The sequence below is a fragment of the Branchiostoma floridae genome, chromosome 3, assembly GCF_000003815.2.
Source record: "Branchiostoma floridae strain S238N-H82 chromosome 3, Bfl_VNyyK, whole genome shotgun sequence".
Lineage (NCBI taxonomy): Eukaryota > Metazoa > Chordata > Leptocardii > Amphioxiformes > Branchiostomatidae > Branchiostoma > Branchiostoma floridae.
The window spans coordinates 21,265,231-21,277,781 of NC_049981.1; the positions used below are offsets into that span (position 1 = coordinate 21,265,231).

General features: G+C 42.5%; 1 protein-coding gene across 1 annotated transcript in view; it reads left to right on the top strand.

The window, feature by feature from the left end:
• LOC118411740 (sushi, von Willebrand factor type A, EGF and pentraxin domain-containing protein 1-like) overlaps positions 1-12,551 on the top strand; it is a 28,845-nt gene that overhangs the window by 502 nt on the left and 15,792 nt on the right. The window contains exons 2-11 of the mRNA XM_035814222.1: positions 4,092-4,143; positions 6,556-6,637; positions 7,499-7,599; positions 7,743-7,910; positions 8,516-8,742; positions 9,005-9,203; positions 9,731-9,900; positions 10,435-10,588; positions 11,322-11,479; positions 12,137-12,269. Of these exons, the coding sequence (XP_035670115.1) occupies positions 4,092-4,143; positions 6,556-6,637; positions 7,499-7,599; positions 7,743-7,910; positions 8,516-8,742; positions 9,005-9,203; positions 9,731-9,900; positions 10,435-10,588; positions 11,322-11,479; positions 12,137-12,269 (1,444 nt within the window). The remainder of the gene's footprint in view (positions 1-4,091; positions 4,144-6,555; positions 6,638-7,498; positions 7,600-7,742; positions 7,911-8,515; positions 8,743-9,004; positions 9,204-9,730; positions 9,901-10,434; positions 10,589-11,321; positions 11,480-12,136; positions 12,270-12,551) is intronic.

Below are 12,551 nucleotides of genomic sequence, written 5' to 3' on the forward strand. Positions count from 1 at the left end.
TGTGTTCTCAAATTATTGACGACGGTTGATCAAGACGATCCCGACCTTAACCCCGGATCCCAACACGTCTATAGCCCATTTGTAATACATGTGTTTCAATGATAAAAAAAAAGATTATGACCGAAGTCATCGTCGCCACTAGATACAATGAGTATCTCTAATATTATCTGGTCACGATATTGTGGAAGTCTACAAAACAGAATAATCAGAAAAGGGAAGAAACAAAAATAGAGCTTGCCATTAAGGTTAATAACTATAAACAGAGGTGTGTAGTCACACATAAACATCGGGTCAGCTAGGAAGAAATAAGGGGTCTGTGTTCATCTTGTTATTAGATTCACGATTTTGGGGTTGAAAATATTTGACTCCTTCGGCGCCTGCTACTCTCTCCAGTCAAATTACTAGTATTGAGTCTATTTAGATTGTGTCCATTACACTGTACTTTCCTGCCATCTAAAGTGCACTGGGAGTCTACTCTGCGATCGTCGAAATCAATCTCAAGGCAGATGTTAGCTCTCAGTATTTTTGCACCATTTTTCGCGAGTTTTAACCGTGTTTCGTACACAAACGCGACTCTGCTATAATTCATTAGACCGCCTTGGTGTGGACGTTTGAATAGATCCATTGAATTTTGATGGCAATTGTTTAACACACCAGGATCAAAATAAACTTGCCCAGTGTCACTCCGGACAAACAAAAACGAGTCATTGTCACTTTTTGTGAGAGCCAGAAGTGATATGTCATCCTGGGGGGAGACCCTTGCCTTTGCAACGATTAGTTCACGCAAGGAACCTTCTATTCTCTGTGGCCGATTTTCACGCTTCCACGTTCCTGTATGCAGCGGTTTCTATGACTCCGGTACACATTCGGCTATACATATAATGCAGCGAATCCAAAGCGGGAACCACTACGCCGAAGTCATATTGAGGCCTACTGCCGCCTTCTTTTCTCTCTTAGGACAGGATTATAGAACTTAAAAATGATTTACTGGCCTATATACAATGGTTCATTTAAAAAAAATGTACGGTGAACTCTTGCCACCGTTGAAGTAGGCAAAGAACGGGTTTTGACATACGCAAACAACGTACACAATCCTTCCTCATTTCATATGGAAGAATTTTTAGGACATACTAGTACTAGCATTTGCTGTTATTCTCACCTATTCACGAATCGCAGAACAGACGTCGGAATAGAAAATTATAATATATTGGCTGTTCCGTTTTTCTAACACATAACATCGCAGAAAAACGCGGTGGTAGGACTGTAAGACTCATTAGAACTTTTAATGACGTAAACTGTATCTCTGTTATATACGTTGTCGGACTTTTGCCTCTTCCCTCATGACTTAAATGAAAAGCGGCCTGCAGGCCGATTTAAGCTTTCAAGGATAAACAAAGTCGATCAAATGTAACGATTCTATATGCCTACATCAGTAGATCTACTTGGGGATCCATCCAAACTACGGTGACCCTACCAGGATGGCCCCATGCCCGCATGACTAAGGGACGCGGCTAAAATTCCACTTCACACATGAAAGGCACTAAAGATAGGAACAATGACAACTTGGGCGTGTTCTTAAGTCCTTGGATGGTACAAGAATAGCGATGAATAAACAGTCAGGGTGACGGTACGGCCTGGTACGTTCTCTCTAATCTCCAAGCAGATCCTACGGTGGCATACAATAGTATCAAAAGCTGGCAGAGGAGTGTGTATGCTACCGGTGCCCGTCTGACTCCCTTTGGCCGGCTATATTCCTTGGCCAGCTTTGATACTATCTTATGCCACCGTTAGCCTGGGTACCATCCGGATACTCTCCAAACAGAGGTTGAGTCGCGTAGATACTAGTATAGTAGTAGTCGGAAAAATCACATCGGCGCTTCTCTTTTTCCAGTTACTACATGTAGTATACCTACGCGATTCAACCTTTGGTTGGGGAATACATCCGGAAAGTGATTCGCTCCGGCGTTTATTATTTACTATATTAAGTCGCTTCTCACCCTGACTGTTATTATAGATCAGTCTATACACTAACGTTATATACAGTCCCTTCTCTGCTATTCCGTCTGGGAACCTTGACATCCCTAACGTAGCAGAAGCGAACATAGGAACGAACTACTAGTACTGTCCAAATGGTACCCAGGCTAAGTACCGTAGGATCTGGTTGGAGATTACGGACGCCTTAATCTGCAAGCAGATGTTCGGAGGGAATGTCGTAATTTGAAGGTTGCAAAATGACGTCCTTTCTGCTGTTAAAGTCTCTACTAGCCTAAATGCCAGACTATTTCAAGTGTCTGCACAGGGTTGCCTACCAATATACATGTACATTTCTTGAATATTAAAAGCAGTGCAAGGACTCTTTATCTCCAAGGAAAGTTGACCTCACTCCTCGTTGAGTTAGACCGCTCGCGGGAAGACATTCTACAAAATCTGCTGGAAACTTTTGTAACAGAGCATGTAACTTCGCCGGTCGGAGGGTATCGCCTAGCCCAGTTGATCTGGCTAAGGAGGTTCCAGCCAGGCTACAAAATCCTTCCGAAAATCGGATGAAAAACATGTGAACATTGAAAGCGAAGCCTCATAAGCAACCACGATTCCGAGCGTCAAGCGTTGGAGAAACGTTTCACAAGAAACCAGCCTCCGCTGCAGTCTTCAAACGGGGCTGTTTTTATGGGGCGGGGGTGGGGGGTTTTGCGATTTTCAATGTTGGCAAAGTTCTCTTTGCCTCGGACGGGGCGAAACTTCTTTCCACGGCCAAACAGATTTTAATCGCCCGCGGATGCAGCACCTTTAATAAAAGTAGGACATATCCAAGGACGTCAGATCTAGAATAGGACCAAGGTCGGCCCGTTACGGCATTGATGGGCCAGAGAACAACAGGTTTTCTCCTTGTGCAGGATACCTCAGGGGTAGGTCAGACATAAATGGGTCCTTACTCTTCAAGCAGAGGTGGAGTCGCGTAGATATAGTAGTAGTCGGAAAAATACGCAAGAGGAGAGCAAGTGTAATTTTTCCGACTACTAATATATCTAATCTCCAAGCAGATCCCTCCGGTGGCTTAAAACAGTAACATAAGCTGGGGGAAGGACTTCAGCCGGCAGAGGGAAAAATTTGCCACCGCGTGCTTGGAGATTATAATATATCTACTCGATTCAACCTCTGCTTGGAGAGTACAGGTGTCCTCCCTACGCCGCTGTAGGTCAGACATTGGCATCAACAAAAGTGCGAATGGACCGGGCATACCTTGGGGACATACATTGTTATAACGCGACATATGTAAAGCGGGATGTCAGGACTGCCCTAAGGTGACTGCTCTCATTTAAGGGAATAAATGCGCAAATTTACAATTTCACTTCCAGACAAAAGCTAATTTGAGTACCCGTCGCATGTTGAAAAATCGCTAATTAGTGATTCTCTTGTAAAACAAACAAACATGAACGCCGAACGCAGCTAGGTCTGCGACGGAGGCCCAGGTGGCTACCAGGTATTTCTACAAGGGAACTCTACCTGGGCATGGTACCGGAGTTAGACGGAATGTATTATTGTTATGACCCATGGATTTCATGGTTCACAGTGATTTACATGAAGTCCACCATTCCAATTGCCGCGCTTGCAATTATATATTTTCAAACAACCGGGTTGTTATTAATAAACATCAGAAGTTACAGAACAACAACACCCACCTGCACATTTGATTTATGCACAGCCAGCAATTAGTGGTGACTAATGATCGTAAGTGGTCAATGAATAGAATAACCGGTCGCTCGACAGTGTTAAAACTGTTTTTTATGGGAGCCTGTACTTAAAAATTAGCTATTATTGGTGATACGGAGCAAATCAACTTCATTTGATTTTCTTTTCAACAAAGGCTTTACAATGTTAATTTTTTGATGCATTTTTTGGCATTTTATATTCCATCTTTAATTTTTGCAAATTAGTATATTGAAGAGTTTAGGAAAGAAATAGCCCAAGAACTATTGAGTTTTTCTTTTGTGTTCAACACTGTGAGGCTAGTAGTAATAGAGCAGAGCAAGACGAAATATTATGATCAGTTTTCATAAACTTGATGTTGACAAAATCATTCTTTCTTCCAGCAATTTCCGAGCCTACCAGATCCCAATGCTGCACAGTATAACTGTCCAGAAGGTGAGTCTGTTTCCTTTGTGTCAAGTTCAGACATTTTTCAGTTGATGTTACCTGGCATGTAATGTAGGTTCACCTTTATCTGCCAGCAACTTTTATCCATTGTATTGAAAAGCAGTGTATTAAGGGACATCAAGATGACGGAAAGTGGTTTCAGATTGTAATATATTCAAATATTCTAGTTTGATACCAACGTTTGTAGACTTGATACCCTGTTATTCAATACAACGGCTATATGTTACCCTGTGGATAAAGGTGAACTGCTGTTTTACTTCTATAGATATAAGGACTGTTACATATACAAGTAAGCTATTTAAGATATTTGGTCCCTGATTAATTCATGTCAAACGCAATAGATGAGTGATGACACAAATGTCTGACATCTGATAGAAACATGCCCATCTAGCAGATACAGTTTTTGGTACAGTTTTAAAATCACTCCATGACTTAGGGGAATAGGATGTTGGCACACAATGTTAGATATCTTGAGTGCTCTTCCATATTAACATTATCATTTTACCAAATCTGTTGAATTGTTCTTTGCATGTGGCACTTTAGAAATAAATCACTTACTGTACCATGCCACGAGCAGTAAAAAATACTTGCAATAGCAGCCAATAATACAAGGTACCACTTAAAAACCTGTTACTGAGTCTTTCATCAGGTATATTTATAGGCCTTTTCCACAAAACACCATTGCATTGCTCCCAATATTACACATAATACCACCCCTGATCATCTGTAATAGTAAGGCGTAAAGTATAACCAAGAAGACAACAAATTGCTCCATTTATATTACATTACGGTTATCATAAACCCTAGACTCATGCGTCATACTCTACACCCATTAAGGTATAAATATAGAATACAACACAGAGTATTCGGTATCACCCAGGGGTGATGCTGCATACACCTTGTTGTATCCTATTTATGTCATACCCACCCAAGAAAACACAAGTTTTGATGCAAATTGCGCTGTAAGTTGAGAAAATTTAGTGTCCTCAAACAAAAATTGTAAAAGCAGCAATTCCAATGTCCAAATCAGGTATTTGAACTATTTGATGGAAGCCTGTGTGATACAACTTCAAAGGCCCTGTGATATATTACTGCTCTTTATCACCCAGTCTGGAACACCTGTATCAAATGTTATCGCGTACCAGGTATGACATAAAAGCATTATGCGATCAGATTTTATCATTCTAACTGGAGACAGGTAATATATACTGTCACATATATGTGTGTCTAATATACCCTTAAGTTTGGCCTGCCTTTATCTTTTTGAAATATCTTTAAGTCTAACAAAAACACATGATTTATGTCATTTCAATTGCATACTTGTACACATTCCATATCCCATTTTTGCATAAAACATTTTTAGTGGAAAAATGTAAACTAGCATTATTATAGATTCTAAAATACCAAAATTTCAGCAGTTTGGTCTGAACTGAAGAAACACAACACAGCACAAAAGCATGATAACACAACATCAGTTTTTCCCAGTGACGGGATACAGTTTATCCCATCAAACAAAGCCACTGAGCTAGCCTCCATGGGGACTGTTTGCATTATTGATGAGTACAGTAATGCAGGTCATGATAGATTGAAGTCTTAGTAGGACACACCTGTATCTCAGGTAATGAACAAAGCCACACCTAGACATGGCTGCCTGCCTATATTTATTTATGTCATACTTGGACCACGATAACATTTGATACGGGTGATCTGGACCGGGTGATAATTTTCCATATCACACAGGCTTCTCAGTTGTATCACACAGGCTTCCATGGATTAAATGGAATGCACTCTGCACCAGCCATTGCAAGCGAGCGTAGTTCTTTTGTTCGATTTTTTCTCGAATTGATGTTCTTAGCCCTCCCTCTGTTCCAGCCTTTTCACAGGTCGGATTGCCCTCCGGTCTTTGGGCAATCTGACCCGAGGTCGGACCGGTACCTTGGGTGATTCGGAATACACCATGTTGAATTCTATATGTATTAGTTCAGCTTTAATATTACATACAGCCAGGCCAGGCACTGTTTTGGAAGTCTGTTATTGCAAAGGGATAGCCCTCAGGCAACATGGCCTTAGAAGCAAATTGACATACATGACAGGACATTAACTCAAAATACATGTACATGTATGAAGAAACGTATTACACTGTACAACTGAATTCACTCACTGTGTCTGTTAAATGTTGTGGAAAAACTGAGAATTGCAGAAGGTGTGTCAATTTTTTCAATTTTTCTTCCAGTCTTTTTGCTCTTTAGTCCCCAAACACACTACAAAGCAGGCTGTGCAGGTTGGGCTATGTAGGTCTGTGCATTGTCTGTACACAATGTTATCAATATGAACTTCATAGCTCAAGTACAGCTCGAATGTCATTATAAATATTAAACATTCTGTTGTGTTTTCTTGCAGGCTGGACCTATAACACAGGCTCTTGCTATCGTCTGTTGAACATAACACTGTCTAGGAATAATGCACAAGGAGCTTGTGCAAGGTAAGGAATGCAGTACATTATCATGATGTAGGATATGTGGATCTGTATGATCGAAGAATATAACGTTACTACAAAAATCTATACTATACAAGCTCAAACACAGTCAGCACCAGGGACAGGGAAACACAGTCAGCACCAGGGACAGGTAAACACAGTCAGCACCAGGGACAGGGAAACACAGTCAGCACCAGGGACAGGGAAACACAGTCAGCGCCAAGGACAGGGATACACAGTCAGCACCAGGGGCGGGGAAACACAGTCAGCACCAGGGACAGGGATACACAGTCAGCAACAGGGACAGGGAAACACAGTCAGAACCAGGGACAGGGATACACAGTCAGCAACAGGGACAGGGAAACACAGTCAGAACCAGGGACAGGGATACACAGTCAGCACCAGGGACAGGGAAACACAGTCAGCACCAAGGACAGGGAAACACAGTCAGCACTAGGGACAGGGAAACACAGTCAGCACCAGGGCAGGTAAACACAGTCAGCACCAGGGACGGGGAAACACAGTCATCACCAAGGACAGGGAAGCACAGTCAGCACCTGGGACAGGGAAACACGGTCAGCACTAGGGACAAGGAAGCACAGTCATCACCAAGGACAGGGAAACACAGTCAACACCAGGGACAGGGAAACGCAGTCAGCACCATGGACAGAGGAGCACAGTCAGTACCAGGGACAGGGAAACACAGTCAGCACCAGGGACAGGGAAACACAGTCAGCACCAGGGACAGGGAAACACTGACTTCACAACAAAGTGTATAATACCAGGTTCTTCAAGATCAACTTAATTTGCACCTTAGTGACACCAAACCATTATATGCAGGTCAAGTTGTTCTGTTCTATGTTCCAGGTATGGTGCAAGGTTAGCAGATGTACAAGGCTATGGTGAGACCAGGTTTGTCAGCAGCCTGGTCAGTCAAGCAGGAGCAGATGTAACAGATGTTTGGATTGGTAGGTGCTGCTTGTGTCATTTTGTGTTTTTCATGTCTCTTATTGAGACAAGTATTGGCCACATTTTCTTTTGTTTGATAGAAGTATGTGCATTTAAGGACTATTTGACAATGCACTGTAATATTTTTTTCTTGATGTTGTAGGCTACAAGCTGGACAACAGTGATGGCAGGTATGCTGGCCAGTGGGCACCTAACCAGCCTAACCCTGACCTGTCATGCACCAGTGTCAGTGTACAGGAAGCCCAGTGGTACACCAGACCATGTCAGACATCTTTGTTTGGTGTGTGTAAGGCTGACGCCTGTTTACAAGGTAGGTTCATCCTTGAGAACAACGTCTTTGTATAGAGCATTCTGAATAATAAAAAAAACAACTTATTTCTGCATTTTATCCTAGCGTTTTTGCTAACTATTTGTTAATGGTATTATATACCTAATATCGAATGGATGACATGAGTAACACTACATGTACCTTAGCAGGCTGAAGATTTCAATCATACAGTCATGTAGCTGGTGCTTTAGGAATGAAACAATACATGTATGCTGTAATTTGATCAATGTATGTCTTTAAGTCTTTTAGAATTGTGAAAGATATCAACCTACCAATTAACATTAGTTACCTCCATGAAAACTGAAGGTACATTTCTGGGCCAGGTTGTGTGTGTCAGCATGTATACATGCATGCATGTGTTTGTGTCACAATGTTTATTCGTTTCTATGACTTAAGAATCCCTGGATGGACTGTGATGATATCTGTATGTGAGTTGGAGTTGTAGACATAAATGTCAATATCAACTTTGGTCCCTCTGTTGCCCGATCTTGGTACAGTAGCAGAACCTCTGTTTTTTGTCCTGGACATGCTGTGTTTGAGAGAGAGAATGTAGATGGTTCTACAATGCCATGACTGTTCACCTGCAGGCCAGTTCAGGTGTGTGAGTGGCAGGTGCATCCCAGGTGCAGCCAGGTGTGACGGCACGCCCGACTGTGAGGACGGGACAGACGAAGTGAACTGTGCTGGCTGCGGGGGGACTCTGACAGGAACGTCTGGGACCATCCAAAGTCCTGGTTATCCACAGGAGTACAACACCTCCTTAGATTGCCTCTGGATCATACAGACTGAAGAAGGACAACGTCTTAACCTGACAGTAAGTGTTACAACATGGCAACAAATGTCCATGTTGCTAGGCTAGAAGAAAATCTTTGTTTTTTATCCAGTTGTAGAGGTTGAGTTGTATTTGAACAAGAAGGCTGAAATATTGTTTTCTTTGTCGAAGGTTTCAAGATACCAAGGAGCTTTTATCAAAAGCTCCTTGAAGATACAGGTTATTTGAATAAAATCAACATAGATAAAAGCTCCTTGTTTAAATGTTAGTTCTGGACATTAACAGAGTTTTACCCCTCCTATAGTTCAAGGACTTTGAGTTGGAAGATGAACTGGACACGCTAACAATCTCAAGTCAACCATTCAGAGAGGAAACATCGACGCTGCTTAGCGGTGACACCTCCAACCCTGGCAGTATTGTTATCTCCTCCAACATTGCTCTGGTTAGGCTGCGTACGGACTGGAATGGAGCTGCAAGGGGCTTCCAACTGGACTGGCAGGCTTGTAAGTTTTAACGTTTACTTAGTTCACCTTTATCTGCGGGGTAACCTATATCTGTTGTTTTAAAGAGCGGGGTATTTAGGGATATCCAGTCGACAGACGGTGCTTTTAAATTGCACTGTTTTCAAAATATTGCAGTTTGAAACCACCATCCATAAATTCCACATCTTTATACACCAATTTTAAGACAATGGATATAGGTTACCAGGCAGATAAAGGTGCAAACTTAAGGCGAACTAGGGTTACAGGTCTTAGAGCCCTCGCTGACTGCATGGACTTATGTTTGGATTTTCCAAAGCGATTAGATTCATATTTGTAAAGATTGAAATAGTGGCTTGTTATACAAACATTATACAATCATAGATTCATCCTCTTACTTATAAAGCTGTAAATATGTTCAAATTGGCGGGGATTTGATGTTGCTGGCGGTAGTTTTGAATTTGGTAGCAGGAAAATTGTAGTGTCTGCATTTTGAATTTCCCAGTAGTTTCATGATGAGAGAGAGTCTTTTTACCATGTTCTGTCCATAGTTGAAGTTGGTGGCTGTGGTGGACAGCTGACCGTGTCTCCAGAAGTGGATATTGCCCTCCCGGGTGCCCCTGGGCTGGACTGTGAGTGGGTCCTGTCTGCACCAGCTGGGGATGTCATCACTCTCACTCTGCAGAATGGACAACTTGCAGGACACGACAGCTATGTGGAGGTAAGAGCCACTCTTTTGTTACCATCGTGGTGTGTGTATGTGGTTGTGGCTAGCATGACTCAAGAAGCTGTAGATGGATCTGTATGATATTTGGTAAACTGGCACTGGTTACAAGGAAAACAAAGGTCAAGTTTGGTGATGGGTTCCTAGCAACTGCAATGGAATGTCTGGTTTGATATTTATACCTGGTCCAGTAAATTTTATATCTTGTGTTCTGGACATGCTGTGGTCACGATTTTTTAGTAGTCAATAGTCCTTGTTACACTAATATATTCTGATCATCATCATCATCATATTTCACAGGGACAGAGAAACACACTGTCATGATATGATTGCTGAACTCAAATTACAAAACCATTGCCTTGAAGATTGACAACATGTATTTATATTGGAGTATAACAGGGTTAGAACCATGCTGCCAGTGCAGTGAGGATTGAATGCCCAAGCTTTAGATTAAACATTCAAGTGCTGTTATATATGTGCTTTTACTGTATATTTACATCAATATACATTTAATCTTTTTTCTCCTTTCAGATATATGATGGAGAGTCAACCGCTGCCCCTTCCCTGGGAAAGTTTGGTGCAGGCCACATCTCAGGAATTGTCACTGGCACCAGTAACAAGATGGCCGTCAAGATGATCACGTCCAATGCCAAACAGCAAGGACTGACGGCCAGGGCTGTCACAGGTCTGTTTGTGAATGAGATAACCAATACAGATTTATTGACAGATTTATAAGATTTACTTGGTCCGTAGGACTTTTTGTCAAGGTGCAATGTTTAATCGTGTTGGCCTAATGGTTAGAGTGCCAAGCACAGAACCTACCAGTACTGTATTTGAATCACCTGATTTGCCACCAATGTTGTACCCAGGAGAAGCACATTGCACGACTTTTCTCACTCTACCCAGGTGTAAAAATAAGTTCTTGACTTCTGTTGGAAAGGCAAATGCCAGTTTAGTTATAGTTAGGGAGCAACTCAGAGGCAGTAGTGTTACTACTAGCTGCCCATGGAGTTTATTCACAAATAAGGTTGGGCTCGGCACTCCAATGCCGTGCCCTAGACACAGTGAATACTGTTTCAGCCCACTCCCCCTACAGCCATAAAAAGGTTATGGGACTACCCTTTTTTAACACTGCTCTGCAGTAGTCCATTGAACTGTAGATTAAGAAGTTATCACTGTCATTTAGTAAGGTTCTTGAAACACAGCCGAAATAGCACTTACTTCCAAAGTTTGGGACGGCACTCCCGCTGCTGTAGTGCCATCTACATCAGCTATAAGTAGCAGCAAGAATCAGATCCAGCCATTCTAACCCTGATGATGGTGTCTGACAGACACCAAAACATTGGAAGTAAGTACTATTTCGGTAGTGTTTGAGTATTTTACCAACCTGATGAAACTGTTATGTTGTGTGGTTCCAGGCTGCCAGTTGACCCTGTCTGATGTTGTCTACGGCAAACTCAGCATTGGGACTGACCCGTACAAGTCTGGGGTGGACTGCACGTACACGGTCCAGTCCAGTCAGAGCCAGCCCTTACTGCTGTCACCAGGGGACATTGATGAGGGAGATGTACTCCAGGTAAGTAATGTTAACTCTCCCAATTCTGCCAGATGCCTAAGGCCCATGTAGACACAATTTTAATGATATCTGTGGAGATGTTGGGAGGGATCTGGAACGTTGTCTGCGGGACATCCGTGGCGCTTGTGGTCATAAACAGCTATATAGCCTAATGAGCCCGCGTTATATGCTAATGAGCCCTCCCGAAGTTGGGTCGCATCTACACGCACGTGGAAGTTGTTGGGGACCCCTGCTAAGCTATCGGGGACCCCTGCTAAGCTATCGGATGAAGGCTCTGGACCTTTCGGGAGAAATTCTGCCGATATCATTATGACGATATTGCAGTTCCATCTCGACGCTGAAAAAAAGCTGTCGGCGAGAGGTTGTCGGCTCGCAGATATCAGGAAAAACTGTGTATATATTGTGACTAAGACTGACACATTTGAAAGGGTGGATATCTGAAGTGTGCATTCCTCTAGGTTTACTGATGCTGCATGAGTAGATCTTTTTCACTTTGAATTTATCTTGAATTGAATTTATCTTGAATTTAGATGTAACACATAGTGAAGTATTCTGTTATGGCCTTTTATTTGCTTCTAAACGAAAGGTCTATGCCTTTTTGTACAGAATGTAAGGATGTAAGGTTTCTTATCAAATCTGACATTGATTATTGTCCAGGTACAACCTGATGATGGTTCTGCTGTCAATTACAACAACAACAACCTTCCCCCCTCCATCCGCGCTGAAGGTGGTACCTTCCGTATCAACTACGTCAGTGAAGGGAACCCGCTAATGGCCACCTTTTCTGTGGGTAAGGTTGATAGAGTATTTGTTGTTTGTAATGTATGAAATGTAAATCAGCACCAGGGACAGTGTCACTGTGTGATGGTAGTTCAGTACCAGGGACAGTATGTGATGGTAGTTCAGTACCAGGGACAGTGTGTGATGGTAGTTCAGCACCAGGGACAGTGTGTGATGGTAGTTCAGCACCAGGGACAGTGTGTGATGGTAGTTCAGTACCAGGGACAGTGTGATGATACTTCAGTACCAGGGACAATGTGTGATGGTAAGTCAGTACCAGGGACAGTGTGTG